At 39.9% G+C, this 22,922-nt stretch overlaps 2 protein-coding genes across 3 annotated transcripts in view; both read left to right on the forward strand.

The window, feature by feature from the left end:
* Window positions 1-238: 238 nt before the first annotated feature.
* On the forward strand, window positions 239-13,771 carry VEGFB (vascular endothelial growth factor B). The gene is made up of 9 exons (XM_053448701.1): window positions 239-854; window positions 1,059-1,186; window positions 3,971-4,013; window positions 9,811-10,007; window positions 10,801-10,874; window positions 11,688-11,720; window positions 11,856-11,936; window positions 12,189-12,311; window positions 13,421-13,771. Exons 2-9 carry the CDS (start codon window positions 1,121-1,123, stop codon window positions 13,440-13,442), a joined length of 639 nt encoding a protein of 212 aa, XP_053304676.1. The 5' UTR covers window positions 239-854; window positions 1,059-1,120; the 3' UTR covers window positions 13,443-13,771.
* A 4,843-nt stretch (window positions 13,772-18,614) lies between these two features.
* The window catches only part of TRPT1 (tRNA phosphotransferase 1), a 33,695-nt gene continuing 29,387 nt past the window's right edge, over window positions 18,615-22,922 (forward strand). Inside the window, exons 1-3 of one of the 2 annotated variants that reach the window (XM_053448697.1) lie at window positions 18,615-18,631; window positions 20,171-20,240; window positions 22,568-22,649. In XM_053448697.1, the coding sequence (XP_053304672.1) occupies window positions 20,187-20,240; window positions 22,568-22,649 (136 nt within the window). In that variant the 5' untranslated portion in view covers window positions 18,615-18,631; window positions 20,171-20,186. The other variant, XM_053448698.1, reaches the window with a different exon arrangement.

A 22,922-nucleotide genomic window follows, 5' to 3' on the forward strand; every position in this document is an offset into this window, starting at 1 on the left:
GATCGAGTAAAGTAAAAAAAGTTTTTTGGCTACTGGCAAACAGATGAACACACTGTAACAAAATGTCTTAAATTCTGCATTTTCATTTGTTTCGTTGCGGACCCTCCTCGATATTGGCAAATTTAGAAATAAAGTTTGTAGAAATGCATGTCTAATAATTACCTACTACAAAAAAGAATTTCCCCCAAATTAAGACGTAATAGAAATTAATTATTTACTGGAATCTAGTATGAAGTTACTAATGGACAATTCATGACAAAGAAATATATCATATATTTTGGGTGCTTATTTCAGAGCAATTTGCCATTACAGGTTTGACCATTCTTGTTTGGGCGTAATTTGTTGGCGCTTAATAAATAAAGATTAGAAAAAAAGAAAAAATGTCTGGCATCCACAGGTTTTGTTTACCCCTTCTTAAATGTACCCTTATCACCCTACTATGCAGACTAACAGGCGCAGTAACACTGGTGCGTCACACTGCATGCAATAACCCGCTCTGCCCCACATATTTCTCGTCCACATAGTGACAAGCAGTGACACAGTCAGAGCATGCAGTTCATTCACAAGCTACAGAGGCACAGATAGGGCGTGAGTCTGCTAAACTGTTCACTATTCAACCACAATATCTCTCCAGTTACACACCCTACCACCGACTGCACCTTCCACACAGACTTTATCGTCTAATCTTTGTTTTGAGTCAGTCTCTTCATCTGTGCAGAGATAAAAATACAAGAAAACTTCAGAGGGAAAGGGGAGAGATAGAGAGAGAACCAGACATAAAGAAGGAGATAGGGGAAAAAGAAGATAACGAAGGAGGAAGAAATGGCATTCAGTTTTCACACGAAGGAATTCTGGTAAGCAGAAATATTTTCTTTTTGAGGTTGAACTGTTTGCTTCCAGTTGTTTATTTAGTTAGAGGGTGGCTGGCTAACGGTGTCTTTTTATAAGTTGACTCCGTACTCTGAATGCCTGAAACCTTTTCTCTCTCAAATGAACTGACTGTGCATATGAATTAATCTGTTTAGAAATTATGCCAGAAATAATGTATCACTTTTAAGATTTAGGACTGAAGTCACTGGACATCCTTCATCATCCTGTACATCATTACACTACAGGCAAGATGGAAAGCTCCCTAGCCAGGTCAGCCATTTGGCTAGTAGTCTTACTGACGTGCACCCTCACCATGGTAAGTAGCCTTAGTATTTTTATGGAACCATTAAAGGATAGTGAATGTTATGTGACGCACTAGGAAAGCTTATGAAGAAATATTTTGCAAAGCACAGGGATAAAGTTAATGTGACATTTTGTGACCAAGGAAAGATGGTAATAGTTATGTTTTTATTATATCACTTATTGTTTTGGAAATGTAAGAGTGACAAAAACACACTGCACATTGTATTGTGGAAAGGAGAAAACTCTAATGTATCATGCAGGTTTGACCCTAAATATTTTTAGCATTTGGGCCAAGTATTTTTTACATTATTTGAAAGTATATTTTTAATAATATTACTAATACTATAAACAGACTCTTGCTGGCATCAGCATGTGGATAAATATAGATTTCATACCTGTGTGATTATCATTTGGTCTTGGGTCCAGATTAAGAAATTGCTAAACTTCAAGACAAGGATGTCTTCCCATGAGTCCTACATTTTAAAATATTTTAGATAGCTGTACCAGACTTTATGGGAGTAACATACACTAAGACAGGGAGTTGCCTGAGTATTTGTATATGGCATTCTAGAGAACATTGTAATTAAATAGAACAATTCTAGAGAATCATAAAGGTTTGTTGTGATATAGTTCAGGAGGATTTATAATGTATGTTAAGTGGAGCATAATGCATGGGAAGTGTTATGGGGCAGATATATGGATTATATGGGTCAATAAGGGGTGTTATATGGAACGTTAACAAAGAGCAATCAGGGGTGTTATAGTGAGGGGTTAAATAAAACCATAACTTAGTAATATGAAGCAATTTGATGTGTTATAGGCTGCAGATATGTGTTATAGGAAGCAGCAGGTGATGCTATAAGGAGAAGTTATATGAAGCAATGAGTTACAGGGGAACCTGTATTCCGTTTCCATGTATTAGGAGGTATTCTGGCCATTTATTTGCATACCTAGGGACTTTCGAAATGCTGGGACTACTTAAGTATTAACCTTTTCATTGCCCACCAAGCAGGTTATATGTAGCAACTGGTCAAGTGTGTTAATCAGTTGATCCAAACACCTGTCCTCATGGAAACCTTAACTTGCAATTATTTAAAGATACACTTAAAATTGAGGGAACAGGGAAATCAACTATAACACACTGGCTGCAAAATCCCTAATTAAGAGTCAATGTAGAGTATGAATGAATCAGCTCCAAAGCACCAGTAGGGAGCATTATATATGATCACAGCAGTGTAGGATGGCTCAGTTCCAGATTGTGTGTGCTTGAGAATATGCCCATTTACCCTGAGATTTGGGCAAAAGCCCTGAGGCTCAGGGTCAAACCTTGATAGTTCCCATGAATGGTTATATTCGAATTTATATTTGGCAATTGGAATGCTAAGTGTAGCAGATAATCTACACTGTGGTGGTAGCCAGAGTATACCCGTGTGCTTGGTCTGGTGAGTGATATCCAGAGCGGGCCTTAGGGGTTGTGGCGCCCTGTGCGGACTACTCCTCTGGCGCCCCCCCTCACTACCCCCCCTGCCCCTTCAAACTAAACCCCCCTCGCCCCTTCAAACTACACCCCCCCTCTGCCCCTTCAAACTTCACCCCCCCTGCCCCTTTAAACTACACCCCCCCTGCCCCTTCAAACTACACCCCCCCTTTGCCCCTTCAAACTTCACCCCCCCTGCCCCTTCAAACTACACCCCCCCGCCCCTTCAAACTACACCCCCCCATGCCCCTTCCAACTACACCCCCCCCTATACCCCTTCAAACTACACCCCCCCACACACACACTTACCTTGTTGCCGGAGTACTGCGGAGAGAGCGGGAGGCATCCGTCTTCTCGCTCTGCCGCGGTGCCGGCATTTCATGTTGAGCGCTGGAATAGCCGGCACTGCGACGGGACTTAGATTAATGCATCGTTTTTTGTTTTTTTTAAACTTTATTTAACATGAATGATGTTAAATAAAGTTTAAAAGAAAACCAAAAAAAACCCGATGTTTTAAGTTAAGTCCCGGGCAGGCGCCCCTGCTACCATGGTGCCCTGTGCGGTCGCACACCCCTAAGGCCGGCCCTGGTGATATCTACTTCGTTTTTTGGTTTGAAGAACATTTAGACATGATCTGCAGACACTTTAAAGGTGCACGTGGTGAGATAACTCTCATAATAAACAGTGGGTTTTTATATGCTTTTAAATAACATTTTTATCAATGACTACTTTTGCATGGAAATATAGTTTCTATTTATAAAGATACACAATCTCAAACAGAGCATTAAGGTATATTTTATGCCACTCACCTAGGATCAAAACAGAAACAAATAAGTTTCTCTACTACCATGTAGGCAGCAAAGATCTGTCTCTTTTTTGCGGATCCAAACAATATCCATATGGTAAGCAAAAAGTGACAAAATCATTCTACCGACAGTATACTTAAATAAAATAGAAAATGAAACCAAAACTACTTAATTATTTTGCTCATCACTAACATATAAATATTCTAGGTAGTTATTATGATGCTTTCAGTCAGTTATTATAGAAAGAACATGAGCAATGAGCACCAACCAAACTACAGGCACTAGACAAGTGACATACAGAAATATGTGTTGAATAAGGACATGGATTTGTTTTCATAAACCAGGCAGACAGTCTGACTAACAAATTAAGATTATCTTTTATAGGGGAAAAGGCTTGAGCTGATTGTGGAGGAAAGGGTACAATACACAGGGGAGAGCATAATAAAGTAAGGATTATTAAATAAAGATGCATCAGAAGCCTTAAACAGGCCCATATATTCTCTTTTATTTACAGGTTTGTGGATTACAGACCCAGTCAGCTCACAAATTTGGAGAAGGTAAATGCACACATATATATATATATATACTGTTACAAACTCAATTGTCATTTTAACATACAATTTCAGTTATATTAATTTTCATGACAGCACATATTTATCATAGTGTAGAATGTAACTCTGTTAAAGTAACAATGCTGTTGGTGTGTTATGTAACAATAAACAACTGTATCATAGAGATATCTGTTACTTGGATTTTAAATGTAAACCAGGAGGGTATATCATCCAAATGCTCCTATAACATAAGACCCTCTAAACAAATGCTTCACTCCAGAAGAATATGTTGCCACAAAATAAAGTGAGATTTAACACAAACTACTGTAAAGAAAACATATAAAGAGAGAGCACAAAGTTGCATGTTTTTATTCCAATCACTAATTTTGTTAAAAAAAAAACAAAAACATCCATTATTAAAAAAAAAAAAGGTTATGTACTATAATGGTAAAGAAATAGTCTCCTGTTGAATAAAAACACAGGAGGAAGTAATGAAGTGGCTAGAAGGAACATATTTATTGGCTGAAGGGATAGTAGGAGAGAGATAGTAATTAGGCTAGTTTTTTTTATATATATATAAGCGTCATTAATGGCTGTGTTTTCATGGATGACTAGACAGGAGACTGATTACATTACATTTATTTATAAAGTGCCAGCAGATTCAGCAGCGCTGTTACAGTCAGTAGAACAATTTCACATACAAAAACACGTACAATAACAAACTGGTGCAAAGGAGAGGAGGGCCCTGCTCTTGCGAGCTTACAATCTAGTTGGTGGTTGAGAGGGAAGTGAGACAATAGGAGAGGACTGCTGGGATGAGGATGAGTTGATCTGGTTCCAATGATGTGTTGAAGCTGTTGATTGTTCAGATGGCTTGATTATGATGGTTGGGAGTACTGGGAAGGAATGTTGTACACTTCCCCGAACAGGTGGGTTTTCAGAGAGGTTTTGAAAGCTGCGTACGAGGTAGAGAGTCTGATGGAACGGGGAAGGGAATTCCACAGGTGGGGTGTGGCGCGGGTGAAATCCTGCTTTCTGCAGTGGTACTTGGTATGTAGTTTCCCTCCAGTGTAACTCTTAACTGCCCACTTATGAAGAGTCCAGTTGGGGTAAGGCCACAGCAGCTACATTTCCAAGTGAGGCCTAGGAATTTATAGGGCTGCCTCACAAGTGGTCAGATAAGGTGATTGCATATAGGAGGCAGCTGCTTCACACCTTGGCTAACAAATGCAATTAAACTAGACTAGAGGGCACAAAATGTAACCCTTTGAGAGCAGCAGGGTATGGAGACATGCAGGATAAAGAATTGCCGGGTGGAAAACAGGGATAACATCAGAAAATGAGGGGTTCAGGTGAAAGGTGTGATAGTCATACTTATGAAGAGTCCACTTGGGGTAAGGCCACAGCAGCTACATTTCCAAGCAAAGTCACATCATCCTGCTTTAACCCCTGTCATTTGTACTAGTATCAGCAAGGTATAAAAATGGTGCAGCCACAATAAGGTATGGAACCAGTGGACTGAGCCTAGAATGTTAATGAAATCTGTCTTCTTTTCTTTCTTTTCCATTTCTTGGTTCTTGGTCCACAAACACAATATGGAGTAGTAGAGGCATTATTAAACATTTATCCACATCTACCAGACAAGCCAGAAGGCTTGTTTTTCCCTCAGAAATCCCATGGTGCTGCCACAACCACAAAGAATTCTGGGTAGGTGAATGCAAATAAGGTCAACAATGATCACCTTTTGCCTCTATATCCACTTTATACATGGATCCCTTGAAGGTAAATGCCCGCTGTACAAGACAGGTAAGGGGTGCAGTAGCCAGATCACCACTAATGGACAGCTGTTCCGTCCTTAATGGGACTCGTCAGCATGAGGTTGTGATACTGGCTTACTATATGCGGCTTGGGGAAGCACAAGAAATACCAATAGGGCTGCAACTAACGATTATTTTAATAATCGATTAGTTGGCCGATTATTTTTTCGATTAATCGATTAATCGGATAAAAAAAATGTAAATTTTTCATTTATTTAAAATAATTTTAACAAATGATGTTAAATACAAACAGCAGAATAAAAAAAGTTTGATAATACATTTCTTGTCTTTATTTCCCAACCAGCCCCCCAATATATGCACATTTGAGCCCAGGCTTGCTACGCTGCCTCCCAGACATGCCATGCTGCCCCCCCACATATGCCACGCTGCCTACCACAGCACTCCACGCTGCCTCCCACATATACACCACGCTGCCTCCCACATCTGCCACACCACGCTGCCTCCCACATATGCCACTCCACGCTGCCTCCCACATATGCCACTCCACGCTGCCTCCCACATCTGCCATGCCACGCTGCCTCCCACATCTGCCACTCAACTCTACCCCCCACATGCCACTGTGCCTGATACGCCTTATACTCCCTGAAACACCACTCCATCCTCCCCAGACATTATTATTATTATTATCTTTTATTTATATAGCGCCAACAGTTTACGCAGCGTGCCACCCTGCCCTCCCCACATATGCCACGCCATGCTGCCTCCCACATCTGCCACTCCACAATGCCTCCCACATATGCCACGCTGCCTCCCACATCTGCCACTCCACGCTGCCTCCCACATCTGCCACTGTGCCTGATACGCCTTATATCCCCTGATACCCCACTCCATCCTCCCCAGACATGCCACCCTGCCTCCCAGACATGCCACTTCTCTACCCCCAGATATGCCACTCTACCCCCAGATATGCCTTATACACCCTGATACACCACTCCGTCCTCCCCAGACATGCCACACTGCCCTCCCCACGTATGCCTTATATACTGTATATGCCTTATACCCCCAGATATGTCACTTCACTGCCCCCAGGATTTAGATTCCCCTAAATTAACCCTAAACTCCCCATTAACCATAACTGCCCCTAAATTAACCCTTAACACCCCCTTAACCACAGCATCCCCTAAATTAACCCTAAAGACCCCATCAACCACAGCATCCCCTAAATTAACCCTAAACACACCATTAACCACAACTGCTCAAATTAACCCCAAACACCCCATTAACCATAGCTGCTCCTAAATTAACCCTAAACACCCTATTAACATAACTGCCCCTAAATTAACCCTAAACACCCAATTAACCATAACTGCCCCTAAATTAACCCTAAACACCCCACTAACCATAACTGCCCCTAAATTAACCCCCACCTCCCCTAACTTTCAGTAGCCCAAATATATATATATATATATATTACATACATATATACACACATATATATATATATATATATATATATATATATATATATATATATATATATATATACACACACACACATTATATATATATATATATATATATATATATATATATATATACATATACTTACAGTTAGATGAGTGTCACAGCCATGTGGTTCTGGCCTTCTGGGCGGGGCCAGTTGTCACAGTGATTACAGGGAGGGGGAGTAAGTAGGAGCTGCTGCTGTGAGACGGTGAGTCAGACTAAACGGATTATATAATGAGGGGGATTTTTCAGAGCTCTGAAAAAACCCTCATTTTATAATCGATAATAATCGATTCAACTAATCGATAATGAAATTCGTTGCCAACGAATTTCATTATCGATTATTATCGATTTTATCGATTAGTTGTTGCAGCCCTAAATACCAATAACAAAAGTTATGGTAGGTAAAGGCGATGGAAAACCCTTCCACCTACAATTAAGGGGTAGTAGAAGCATTATTAAACACTCGTCCACATCTACCAGACAAGCCAGAAGGCTTGTTTTTTCCCCAGAAATCCCATGGTGCTGCCACAACCACAAGGAATGATGGTTAGGCGAATGCAAATGATCACCTTTTGCCTCTATATCCTATATACACAACCTCATGCTGACGAGTCCCATTAAGGACGAAACAGCTGTCCATGAGTGGAGAGTGCACCTCTCACCTGGGTTTTGTCTAAAGGCTGTCTTGTACCGGGGGCATTTACCTTCAACGGATCCATGAGGATATAGAGGCAAAAGGTGATCATTGTTGAAAAACAAGCCTTCTGGCTTGTCTGGTAGATGTGGATGAGTGTTTAAAAATGCTTCTACTACCCCTTAATTTTAGGTGGAAGGGTTTTGGATCACCTTTACCCGCCATAACTTTTGTTATTGTTTTTTCAAACACAATATGTAAATCACTTGAAGTAGAGTAGGAATGAATCAGCTCCAGACTGTGGATGTTGTCCCTTCTAGAGCCCTGCACGGGACTGCATTTTTAATCCCACTCCCGCCCGCTCCCGCTGATTTTTTGCCCAATCCCGCCTGCTCCCGCAATTTGGTTGTTGCGCTCCCGCCGCCACATTTGTGGCCAATCCCACCCGCTCCCGCCACATTTGCGGCCAATCCCGCCCTCCTCCTTACCTGAACTGCAGATTTCCCGCGCAGTCCCGCAAGGCTGCCCTCGAGTTGCTCCCTCACAGCGTCTCATCTTTTGCTCCGCCCAGGAACAAGGCGGAGTCACGGGGATGTGATGTCACATCACGTGACTCCATTTTGTTCCTGGGCGGAGCAAGAGAGGAGACACTGTAAGGGAGCAGCGAGAAGGCAGCCTTGCAGGACTGCGCGGGATTACCGGGACCCACAGGTACAGTGCCTGACCACCCACTCCCGCCCGCAACCCCAGCAAGACCGCCCGCAAGTTTTTTGGCTGGTCCCACCTCCCAATGCAGTCCTTTAGTCTCATCACTCGGTGATAAGAGCAACAACACCGATACTCAGGGTCAAACCCTGAAAGTTTCTAGTTATGCATTCTGGTAGCGAAAGCACCAATAGGGAGCATTACATATGATCTCCGCAGTATAGGATGGCTCAGTTCAAGATTGTGTGTGCTTTCATTAGAACATTGGGTAAAGGATACACTGTAAATGCACAAGAGTGCTATATTGCTATCGGTTTTATTATTTTTTAAGTGTAATTTTTGGAATAATATTCAGTCATTTTTTCTGTTCAGTATACTGAAAAAACCTATGTAATTGGTTTTACCGAGTAAAAAAAAAAGAAATGTATGTTTTACCAGTAAATCAGTTATCTAACCTACTGTTCCTTGTTTTCAATGTATCTTGTCTATGCATTACACCTAGTGTCTCTCTTTTGGAGACACAAGACACGGCCCTAACCACAAGCTATGGCCCTAACATCACCTAAGACAAAAGCATCCATATTCGGCCATTTGAAATGACTATAGAAATGCCTGCAGTCAGCAGCGCTTTGAAAACGGTTACACTGGTTGACAAGCAGCAAACTATAGTAAGTCTGAATAAATTTAGTTATGCTGAAAGCTTCCCTTTTAAAAAGTAGAATGAGCATGTTCTGAAAGTATACAACATAAACTTCTATACATAGCTCATGTATTAAGTATGCTGGGTTTAAACCTTGCATGGTCAAAATAGTTTAAAAGAGCAGTATTGATGTCATTGTTAATAAATCCTGCTGCATGCGAGTCAGAAAAAAAGGAAATAATGGTTTGCTGACTCATTTGGCAGAAAAAAGGGTTTAGCATTCAAAGGATGTGTCATTTATCATACCATTTTATTTAAGAAATATACTTCCTGTAATGTCACGTAGAAATGTTAACAGGAAAATAATTGTGTTAATGTGGATCCTCTTCCACACTTTACACTTGTAATAGTGTTAACAGCTATTATATAAAAGCCAACTAGATTACCAAATAGAAACACTCATGGGCTTTTAAATTCTTCAAAGAGTTTTGCACTTAAAAAGTTAAATACGAACGGCAACTGTCATGTTTCTTGCAGGCCTTTCCATTATGGACTTATATAATCGAAGCCAGTGCCAGCCTCGTTGGGTACTTCTCAATATTCTAGTTGAGTTCCCACAATTTGCAGAGTTCCTTTTCTTACCGTCCTGTGTGTCTGTCCTTCGCTGCACTGGGTGCTGTTTGGATGAAGGTCTAAGTTGTGTTCCCACTAAGATGCACAACATAACCATGCAGGTGATGCACAAAGCTTGAGACAATATTATATACCACTATACGCATAGAATATTTCTGCAGTAATACCTGGGGCATCTACATACATGTGCATAAAATATCTAGGAATTATCTGTTTAACCCAAGAGTTCCAAGGTTTTAACAGCAGTCTCAAGGTCAAGGAGTCTTTTTCATTTTCTACATTAATTAAATTATATCTGAGCATCTAGGCTGGTCCTTTTCTCATTAGTATTTCATATGTGAAATCCCTGCTTGAATACAGTTGACAAGTAAGCTTTATGTCTTCAAGGTGACTGATTACATAAGGGCTTCATAAGCAAGTCACTACACTAACCCTGGAAGATTATTAAAGGTAGAGATCCCTAGGCTATAGGTTACTCTAGATTTGAGAAAGAGACCGAATAGCAGCACTATCACATCAGAACAGAATTATGAAATTTCAGGACAGGACAATATTTTTGGAGGGTTCCAAAACAGTGTTGAACTGTACTAACATCTGCACAGATTTTTAGAGCTGGTTGAAGAGTGAAATATTCTTCCTGCAAGATAAGTTGCAAAAGCTAATTTACTTTTTTTTTTGGGGGGGTTAACTTCCTGAAGCACTGCATGTCAGAAATGTGATGTCACTTAATGCAGAAGAATATTTTTTAGATTTGAGTTCAATTAACATTTACATATATATTCATATGGGATAACGAAGTCTGTAAAAAACATCAGTTATCTACAAGACCAAATGTTAGTAGTGCACTCACATGTTCATGAAAATATAACTATGTTGTCTTTTTTTACTTATCAGGTCATTAAGACTAAATTGCTTCAGTCTGAATTTACAGAGATTGGCATCACCCAGCATACGCGCTGTCAGTGCAGGTGACCTGATTCTTAAGGAGGCACAGAATGTATGATATCTCATCACTTGCAAGGAATGTCTGTTTGCATCCTATACAGCAGGGCTGTCCAGTGAAATAGGTAGATCATAGGGTTTTTTACAGCCCCAACTTGCCATGTAGTTGTAAAGGTAGGGATATATTAAATATTAGGAGATACAAATGTCAGGAGTGCAATGTTTATATGTGCTCCATATTTATCACCAGTCGATCTGCTAAGTTGAATCAGCATGAATTCCACATACAGACAGTATGAAGTATGCATGCACACATGAAGATAAGTGGTGTGTTTGCACGTGTGTCATCATGTAAATGTATGAATGGTTTAAGTATGCAAATGATTCCAACATGGATATACACTACCATTGAAAAATTTGGGGTCAGTTAGACATTTCCTTTGTTTTTTTGATAAAGAAAAAAAAACTTAAAATAACATATAATGAATCAGTGTAGACATATTTAATGTTGTAAATGAGTATTGCAGCTGGAAACAGTTGATTTTTAATGTAATATCTTAATAGACCTACAGAGGCCCTTTATCAGCAACCATCACTCCTGTGGCATAATGTGTTAACTAATCCAAGTTTAAGTTTAGAAGGCTAACTGATGATAATTAGAATACTCTTTTGCAATTACTTAGCACAGCTCAAAATGTCCTGGTTTTCCATAAAAAACAGCTACGTGACCCCAAACTTTTAAATGGTAGTGTATGTACAATGTATTGCATATCACTATACTCTGTTATGTATGATTCCTATATCTGACCTTTTTGTGTGTTTTTTTACTGAATTTGTAGGCCAAAGGACAGAGTCTTATTAAAGGCAAACAGGTGAGTATATATATATTTATATATTCAGCTCCCATATTCACTTTTTCTTTCTTTTAATTTTTCATTCACATTGTTCCTCTGAAATGTATTGTTCTTCATGTCTATCTCTAACTCTATTTGTATTTCTTTACACAGGATATCAGTAAAAGGTGAAAAAGAAACAAAAAAAAATAGAGGAAAAGGAAAGAAAGAAAGAGGAACCAACAAAAGCCCTAGGTCAGTGACACTTTGCAGTTAAGTGAGGATTTTCAGAGTTCTAGACAGAGAAGGGTTATGAAATGTCGTGCATGAAAAAGCTTTAACTGACATTTTATAGAACTCTGCTACAGATTATTTTCACTGACACTTGAGCTAGGCTTAAATTACAGATGGGGTGATGGAGTGAGGTTTTGCATGGATTGGCTTTGAAATATTTTAATAAGATTATGTAGGCCCTGGAAGAGGCATTCATCATCTTGCTTTCCCCAGGCCTTTATGTCTACCATGTGACCGGCGGAAAATACTAAACCCTGTAACCTGCAAATGTGTTTGTCACCTGAGTAATAAGAAATGTACCCGAAAAGGACAAAGATTTAACAAAGAGCAGTGCAGGTAAGATGCAAAGTTAGTCTTTAGTCCAGTGTGCCACAGACAGGTGTTTATCAGCAATTTTAAAAATTGGTGGGTTTTTTTTTTTCCTGGGGCCCTGACTCAAAAGGGTTGTGTAGGTTCCCTTGTAGTCCTGCAGTGTATGGCTTATTGAAAGAGGGCAGAGGTTGAGGTATATTATCATATTGTTTGGTGGCTCTTATAAATCAGTGTGGAAGAGAAGCTTTGTAAAGATCTATGTTGACACGTTTACATCATCACAGATGCTATCAGGCTACACCTGTAGGCTAGAATCGGGGTTAGTTGTGGGAGTGGTATGACAAAACCACTGGGGCATCAACCAAGGTTAATGGACATGTGTTGATTGCAAAAGGCATATTTAAAGGAACAGTTTAGTCCCCCAAATTATATATTTTGTAATGCATATTCAGGTGATTTAACACTTTTTGGACATGCTCAGTAGCAATCCTACTAAAGTCATTGGAAGCTGAGTTTTGACCAAAATCAGTGGGGATGGCAGCAGTCATCACATGCATGTCAGTGTTCAGATAGCATACATGTGATTGGCTGCTGCTACTTTTATTGAAGCTTTTCTTGACGCTTTGTTCCTAATGACTACAATGGAATCCATAGTGATCATTTGCAAGATATGTACATACAAATGCTACCTGGTTTCAAAAGAGGGAGCTGTGGAAAAAGCATAATTGGCTAACATGATTTGCATGCAATAAAATGCATTGGAGCCTCTGCAAAAGGGACCCCTATACACATTTAACATTTAAATGAACTGGACCATTAAATGATTATATATTACACACATCAGGCAACAATATAAATACAGCATTCATTTCCATATAGGGTATTGCAAAAAAAGGGAGACTGGACTTAGACAAAAACTTCAACTGAGCCAGTTGACAGGCAGACAAGGAAGATGGTCCTCCTCACCTGTGCTGTCTGTATGTCATCTTGTTATGCTATATACTAATTGTTATATCCTGTCTATCCTTTGTACAGTGCTGCGGAATCGCATGATTCTATATAAAACAATAAATAATAATAATACCGGTTTGGCGGAAAGGTGCCATAAGTCATTCTGTCTCATTTCTCTGCAGGTGTGAGAAAGTCAGGAGTTGACATTCACCTAAGGTAGTGAATGGAAATTCTTTCTTACAGCTGTAAAACCAGGTACCTTTGATCCATTTGAATGGAGAAGATGGAAATAGTCATGTGACATCAATTCAAGAGTTATACCTTCAAACAAATGACTTTACTGAGTGGGTCTTTACATATGGCCACTATGGCTCTATTACATGTTTACTGTGAGGATGAGAAGCTAGTTGACTGAATGAAACAGTGAGAGAAACAAATAGAAAAACATTGTAATTCCTAGGAGATGTCAATATCACATTTTATATGTTTTTTTGTATTGTATTATTACTTACTATTAAATGCTTCTGAAAATATGAGCTTGAAATGGTAAAAACATGTCCAGTAAATATATACCTTTCACTAACAGATAATTATCAAAGTGATGATCAGGTGCTAAAATATTGGTGCAATTGGTGCAAACAAAATATATTGTGAAAAAAGTGCTTTAACCCCATCTTGACAATGCTTGATTTTATTTTTTGTACCCTTCGTGACAATGGCCGTTTTAACATGTCTGTTCTGCTCGTATTTAGCTGTAATTTTCTTCTTTCCCGTTTACTGAACCCACACAAGTTATATATTGTTTTTTTCAGGACAAGAAGGGCTTTCTTGAGATGACATTCTTTTGATTGTGTCATATTATTTACTATTAAAAAAGTTTAAAATATGGTGAAAAATTTAGAAAAAAATGACTTTTTCTAACTGAAAAATCTTTAACTCATCTATAAAAGGTAATGGAAAAACCTGCTAAATAGATTCTACTATTCGTCCTGAGTTTAGAAATATCACACTCACATAGGTTTGAGCAAATCAGCTTGCTCAGACTTGTTTGGGCACACAACAGATTCAGTTACCAGCAGTGTTTCTTAAGAGTATCTCTCATCCGTTTATTATAAATCTGTTTCTCGAGTATTAGAGTCTTTCTTTTTTCTCCAGCCAAAGCGACTTCCGGGTATAGCGCAAAGATGTCGACACGCAGACGCGTTTAGCCCAATCAGGCTTCTTTAGTAGCTTCTGAGTTATGTGTGAGGATGAATTTTACCAGTTCTGTGATGATTCCACATAAAGATGGCATTAAAACATTTTCTCTCAGGCACTGACAACCAAAAATACAACCCCCGAATCATCACAGAACTGGTAAAATTCATCCTCACACATAACTACTTTACTTTCAACAATAAGATCTACCCACAAATCATGGGGACAGCTATGGGGACGAAGATGGCACCCCGATATGCCAATAGTTGACAACGATTTTCAATCTATTATTATCGATTCGTTGTTGCAGCCCTACAACAAACAAATCAACTCTGCTCTCAAAGTTCCACGCACACACCTGCTACAATATAGAGAAAAAAGAATCTCTACACGCGTACCACTTGTAGTCACCTATAACCCAGCGCTTGAAAACATTTGGAAAGTCATTAAAGACCTACAGCCAATGCTAGCAGAAGATGAGACACTAAAAAACATCTTCCCTGAAACACCCATTTTGGCCTTCAGACAACCCCCAAACTTGCAACAAAAGTTAATTAACTGGAAACTACCCACTGATATTATGAATAAAGAAAAAGAGACCACACTGTGCAAAAAGCCCTGCTGCAAACTGTGCCAACGCATATGCACAGACAACATAGCCACCCACAACAGCTAGACCTACAGTATTAAAGGATCATATACCTGCACATCTAGCAATGTAGTGTATATGATACAATGCACTAAATGTGACCTAGGATGCTACATTGGAGAAACCAGCCAGCAATTAAATGGCAGAATGAACATGCACAGACATTCCATTAAACACCACAAGGAAAATTCCTATTGCACCCCTGTGGGACACGATTTCACCCAACATCATCAATCAAGGACCTAAAAATCAAGGTGCTGAAAGGGGACTTCAGTAATACCAAAGAAAGACAAACTTTTGAAGTCAGAACGATTCAACAGCAAGAATAGAGGACTCAATGCCGATTTGGCTTTCCTGTCCCACTACACAGGTTTTACATACACCCCCAACTGCTATATGTACTGTATTTGTATGTGCACCATATTCATCTATATTTACCTGTATATATGACCACATGTGTAGACATATACATTCCCATCCCTATATTTATCACTGCATTCCTATTCCCAGTATGTGAGCACTGGCATCTTATTTTTTTTCCTTTTCTTTTTGTGTCAATTTGTCTTTAGCAGTGCTAAACCCCCCCCCCCAAATTCCCTACTCAGAACATTTATGACCCTCTGCAGGGACACATACTTCATCTCACCCTCCTTATCAGATCTGGGCAGTAAGCCCCCCTCCCCTGCCACGCAACATTGAATTCTATGTGTCATTTTGCTCAGAAACGTTTTAGACTTGAGAAAGGGAGAAGAGCTCCCGAAAGCGCGTCATTCCAAAATCCTGTTAGTCCAATAAAAAATGTATTATCACAAGATACTTATTCCACCTGTTATTTGATATATATACCGTATTGGCCCGATTATAGGCCACACGTTTTTCCCATAATTTAAATTTCTGGGGGTGCGGCCTATAATCGGGTTTTAGCATTTTTACCTTTTCTAGGGTGTCTGGAAGACCGGATCAGAAGACTGCAGAGCCCTTTCGGTAGTGCGGTCAGGCAAAAATGCGGTCTCCCCCAGCAACGCAAGCAAAAACGTTTCGTTCCGCCCTGATTCTTGATTCTCAACGTTGATGTAGACGAGGCAGACTGGTGCAGGAAGTGGAGGTCACGCCTGCCGCATCTACGTCAACATTGCAAAACTAAAGTTTAGGTAAGGAGGGTGGGAATCTCCTACCATACATTAAATGTAAAAAAAAAAAAATGTCTTTAACCCCTTCAATCCCCTATAGACGTACCGGGACGTCCAAAAAACGCCCACAAAGAAACCCCTATGGACGTCCCGGTACGTCCAGCCCTTCGTGCAGCGTCAGGGACACCTCCCTGCCGCTGCACGGGAGACCAGGCTGTCGTTTGACAGCCTGGACTCCCCACTGACAGCAGAAGCCGGCTTTCTGCTTTGCCGGCTTTCTGCTGTCCGATAGCCCGTAACAGCTTCCGGCATGAAAGCCGGTAAGCTGTTACCGGTAAACTGCCCGATCGCGCAGTTGCAAACGCGCGATCGGGCATTCCCTTCCGGGTTACGTCACTGCTGACGTAACCCGGAAGGTCATCGGAGGACAGGATATCCCCTGCGGGGATATCCTGCCCTCCGATGAGGCACAGAGACGCTGCGTGATCGGTGCAGGGGGATCGCGGGGAGGGGAGTGAGAGACCATCTCTCTCACTCCCCCTCCCGTCCTGAAACGGAAAAGCTGAAAAAAAAAACGGTTAGTGATTTAAAAATAATATTAAATAAATCATTAAAATATTAATATAAATAATACAAAAAAAAATTATAACGTGAGCTGTGATGTCATTGTGACATCACTGGCATGTTCAGGAGGTCCCTAGGAGGACCTCTAACCATTTCTGTGTAAAAATAATATATAAAAAATAAAAAAAAATGTAAAAAAATTAAAATTAAAAAAAAATTAAAAAAAAAATATAAAAAAAGATAATAAAAAAATTATTAAAAAACCTTACTTCCCATTGCCCTAGCATAACATCTAGCCAGTATAACCCTCCTGCCCCCGTTCACAACCCCCAAACCCGTTAAGCCATAGGCATAAAAATTATACAAAATTGTACACTTAATAGTATGCTCCCTGGAGCTGGCAAATTCTGGAAAATCTATATAAATTAGGTATTTCTGAAATCAGGACACCTGAATTAATAAACTTGGAGGGGATTTTCCATCACTTTACCTAATTTTGTGAGGATTCAGAGGGAAAATGTAAAAAAAAATTAGTTTATTTTTCTAATCTTCGCTAGTTTTTACTAAATTTCTCATTCTAAATTTTCAGCTAATCATCCAACTATGGTATCAAACGAAAGCTCTATCTCTCCTTGAAAAAACAATATATACTTTACATGGGTACACTATTCACAGGAAAAGAGAATCATCGCTAAACCGACATACCCCAAAAATGGCAAAATTGCTCTGGGCTTTGAGGTACCAAAAACCCCTGGGATTGAAGGGGTTAAAATAGCACCAAACTATAAGGGTGCGGCAACATCCTCAAATCAAAAGTGGTAGAGGCTAATACATTGGGGGAATTTAAACATGCATGGAACAGGCACAAAGCTATCCCGAATCTAAGACAAGACCCAAGGGCTAATTAAGGTCCGAGTCTCTACATCGGGGAAAAATGGGCGCACAGATTTTTATACTTTAAGTTATGGCTGACCAGCAAAAATAGTATGCAGCTCTGCGGTGTGTAAAATATGAGTAATGGGTCCCCTATTATGAGTTACATATCCACAAAACATGTTAGACGTGGCCCATGTGTACCATGTATGAAATCGTATCAATAAAAAGCCTTACCTTACCTAGTCTTGAAAAAACAACATATAGTTTGTGTGTGAAGATTCTGCTGCATTAACAAGGGGGACAACTAGTACATTTAAAGGGACCACTCAGCTATTTCATACATTAAAGAGCATTTGGTGGCTGGAGCGCCCCTTTTAAATAGTAGAATTTGAAAGTACTTGTTGCCTTACAGCTATTCTCTCAGGAGACCTCTTAAACTTGAAACACCTTAGCTTCAGAAAGACTAACATGACAGAAATCACGTTGGGAATACTTTGCCCTCATTCTCAGAAAAAGATTTTAATTTTGAAGAAACATTACAACCATGATAGCTTCATTGGAATGATTGTATTTGGCCGGATTAGGAATAAATAGGTCAATTACCCCTTAGAGATATAAATAAATTGCAAAAAATAATAACCCCGTAATAGAATGGCTTGAGTAAGCTTTAGACAATTAATAAAAGTGAGGGCAATCTGTCTAATACGCAGTTGTATGAACGCGATGTGTCAAACTGTGAGGTATCGCTCAAACGAAATTACAGTAGTCCTCACACACCAAACTCAGTCTGCTGGATGCTAGATTTGACTGGTTGTCGATGATGGGTGTTGTATTCCAATGATCATTTAACAACTTACTTTAAATATGTACATTAAAGTCCACTATCAAACTAACCCAACCGAAAAAACATCTCCCAGACTCTGACTACAGAAACTACATTTCCCATCGTCCACCACTGTTTCCGGTTTCGTGTTCAGGTAAGTTCAGCTATGGATTTCCGATCGCTTAGCGGTGTGGATTCAGAATTGTTCTCTGTCCTATTTAGCAAAAAGTAGCCATAGTCAGATTTTGCAATGAATTATGAAATACCTAGTCCTGGTTGCAAATCATAGGATCATTTTAGTTCAGATGTCTTCCTTGAAAACATATGTGTGAATACATTCCGTTGCCTTTTACACTATATAGTAGAACAGCAACCGTGTTGCATTATATTTAAAAACGAAGCAACCCAGATATGCCGGAATCGTTTATTAATGTAAAAAATAATTGCTGATCTTGACACTGTAGATGCCATTGGTGAAAAGTGCTATAAACGTGACAGGCATATGTGTTTTCTTCACGTCATCACGAAACCCCCTTTGTGAGTGTAGCAACCTTCCTTGGATACAAACAGCACACTTTCAAAGTAAAATGGGAAACAAGAGGGTGGATCAGGAATTCTGCAAATACCTAGAATCTTTAATGTATATCAAATATCTCCCTTCCTAGCTCAATATCTCAACAACTAGGCAATATGGTATTTGACACAATAACCCACTTTTAGTCCCACATGCTCTTTCTTTATATATTACAAAAGCCCCAGTAATCTGACAACTATATTTGTGTGGTTTCTGCATATTCTTATATTTTGGAATTTTAATGGTTTTTGGCTCTCAAAGTTATGCACTTTCTGGGGCTCCGGATTTCTTTTCATCTTTCAGCTTTGTTTTTTGTTCAAGATTCTTGGATGTTTTTTGTTTTTTTGTATGAAAGCAATCCAGTCTTGATAGACATTGAGTATGCCAATGAGGTCTACACTACCCCTCTTTCTATTCCCTTCTTTTATAGAATAAAAGATCCTACTGGTGCCATATAAATAAATGTAATGTATAGAAATGCCTTTACTAGCTTGGAAAGGACCAAACAATCACTCTTTAGACAATATTTTTTACAATGTAACACATAGGCCGTGGTACTTTAAGTCCAGCTGCCCATACACTGCTTCACACAAGCAACCGCATGCTCGTACCTGGGAACTTGTGGGCTCCAGGCTACCCTTGTGGGAGGCGGCTAGGTATGCCCACTGATGGGGAGTGAGGCGCATCAGGACCCCGCTCCCGAGACCCAGAGGATTTGGGTGTTGACTTGGGGAAGTGGTGCTTCTCCCAGAGTTCTCTAGGCCAAGCCCGGAGAGTTCCCAGTTGTGCACATGCTACGCTTTTGCATCAGCTACCTTTGCTAGTTTTAGAAGCATAGGATGTGGCTTCACATATTCAAAAGACTCCTCATGATACCTTATAACATTAGCCAGCTGAGTTGTATCAAGTGTTTGTAGGCAGCAGCCTACCAAGGATTTACCCATTATGCCAAATGGCCAAGGGATGCTGTTTTAAATATTCCAGTATTCACCCTAGACAATACCATTCCACCTATTGTATTCCTTCATTTCTGTTTAGATCTACAAAGTGTTCAATTCCTATATATGGGAATATTCTCTTTTATACATCAAAAATATTTTTTTTCTTGTCATGGTTAAGAGGGATTTCAGAGGAAATGGATAGATCAAGCCATGATAGCAGGAGAAGAGGATCCAGGGGGAAAAAACAGGTAAAAATAAATAAGAATAAAAACAGCATTTGGTAGCATTTAGCAAAACTGCACCTGCTTTGTACACCCAACCAACATGTGATCCCCAGAATTAGACTATAAAGAACCAAAGGAGATCTTTACTTATGTTGCACTCAACTTGTCTTATTTGACCGGGTCACAATTTTTTTGTTGGGGGTTAAGGATAGTGGGCAGCTTTGGAAATTGTAGGGTGCTTAAGTGGATTTGGAACCTAAAAATGCCCCTCACAATATGCCTCTTTTAATAGCACTACAGAATGAATAAATGTTGTGTAATTGGAAATTTAGGTGGTTTAGTGTTTTTTTTTTAAATTTCTTTATATACAGCCTCAAAATAAATCAAATACTGTTTGAAGAAAAAAGATTATATATATATATATATATATATATATATAAAACTGGGGGGGGAAACACATTTATTCACAGTTTCACAGGTATATAAATTACACACAGCTAGTGCAAAAGTGTCACGGCTGTGCATGAGCCGGGGAACCGGTTAGTTCCTATTAGCAGGAAACAAACACAAACAATCCAGGCGAGGTACAAAAGGAAGATCCAAAGGCGAAGTCAAGTCACTGCATAAGGTCCAGGCAGGCTGCAAGAATCACTGGTCAGAATCACTAAATAGGGTCTGGTACACAAGGTTTCTGGGAGGTCAGGGCTGTGTCCATTGCGCAGACAACCCGCGACTGTCAGATCAGAGTTCTGATAGCCGGGGAAGGTCTGTGTGATGGACGCAGACAACCACCACTGCTAACCGCACCTCCTAACGGCTGGAGCAGAAGTTGTCTATGCGAATCGTGTAGAGCTCTACACGCTGCCCGGGCTACGCACCGGGGACTCAGAAACACAGGTAAGTTTGGAGGAGGGAGGGAGTGTGAAATGGGGGGCATAAGGCATTTCTGGAGGCAGAGTGCTCTATGAAATGCCTTTTAACCACCTTAATGCCACTCTGCCTCCAGAAATGCCTTTTAACCCTCTATACGCCACTCTGCCTCCTGAAATGCCTTATACCTTCCTATATGCCACTCTGCCCCATAATATGCCTTTTAACCCCCTAAATGCCAGAGTGGCATATAGGGGTGTAAGGCAATTCTGGAGGCAGAGTGGCACATGGGGGGGGGGGATCAAAAGGCATATCATGGGGCACAGTGGCATTTAGAGGGTTAAGAGGCATATCATGGGGCACAGTGGCATATAGGGGGAATAAGGCATTTCTGGGGCAGAGTGGCAAGCCAAGGGGCAGATGTGCATAACTGGGGGGGCAGGTTGAAAAAAAAAAGGAAATAAAAACAAAATATTTTTCTCAATCATAGCTTTTATTAAAAAAAAAATTGTTCACATAGTTTACATGAATTAACATTTACTGGGAAAACTTTTTTCCTATAGGGTCGTCTTATATTCAGGCTTTTTCTTTTTTTCATAAATTAATATTCAGATTTTGGGGGGTCGTCTTATAATCAGGGTCGTCGAGCAAATACGGTAGTTGCTGGGTGGTAACATGTAACGGAAAAAAGAGAAATACAAAAATAATAGTGTGGTATGTCTGTATATAGAAATAGATAGTATGTATATCCTACAGAGTGCGTACAATTTAAACGGAGCCTTTAAAAAAAGCGCTCCTGAAAATCACACGACTGTGCCCTTAAGGCGGCACTTCACCTAAACGTCTCTCTGTGTTTTTTTTCCTCCCTTGCTCCGAGCCATAAAATTCCCTGGCTCTGAGTGTTGTGGCTTGTGCCTAATATAGGGTAGGCAGGCCCTTCAGGTAGCAGCTGTAGCACACCAAAAGTTTGGAAATCCCAGGATGCAGGAAAATCACATTTTTTTGTAAACTTATGTTAAAATCAACCCAACAAAGTATACAACGAGAAAAATAGTGTGTACTTTAAAAGTCCTGGTAGTCCTCCAGATACACGTTTCACCTTCTGGCTTTTTTTAAAGGCTCCATTTAAATCGTGAGTACGCACTCTGTAGGATACATATATACTATCTATTTCTATATACAGACATACTGCACTATTTTTGTATTTCTGTTTTATCCGTTACATGTTACCACCCAGCAACTACTTATAAAGGGTGAATGGTAAAAAATATTTATTTTAGCGTTCCACACTTTTCTGGTGCACAAATACCATACAGCCCCACCAAAGAAAAATGTGTTTTAAAAACTGTAATACTCGTACTGGTTGTATGTGTGAAAGCTGCACTTGTACTGAAAAACACAATATATAATTGGTGTTGTACACTAAATGAGGAAGAGGAAAACTATGGCATACATTAAAAATCTATTTATTCTATCCATAGGACCCTGATGTGCGTCTATCAAAGCTCTTGTCATATGCTTTGCGTCACGGAGCTGTCAGTCTAGGGCTTCCCATGGGCCAAGGTATTGTGAATGTGTGTGTAAGCACACACTTTGAACCAAATACATCCTATTCCTTTCTGGAGAATTATGATCTTGATCAGTGCTTGTGATAAAAGAGTGTGAGCTTAATCCCCACTGTACCCCAAACCACTATTTCACAACAACAAGCCCAAGCAGCTGCTTTTATTGAGAATGTAGGTCAGTAAATCAGGGATGTCTGCTCACTAAGCATTTCCCCTCACCCACCAAACAATTAATTAAAAAAATAAATACAAACTAAACAAATGACCCCCT

The sequence above is a fragment of the Spea bombifrons genome, chromosome 10, assembly GCF_027358695.1.
Source record: "Spea bombifrons isolate aSpeBom1 chromosome 10, aSpeBom1.2.pri, whole genome shotgun sequence".
NCBI lineage: Eukaryota > Metazoa > Chordata > Amphibia > Anura > Pelobatidae > Spea > Spea bombifrons.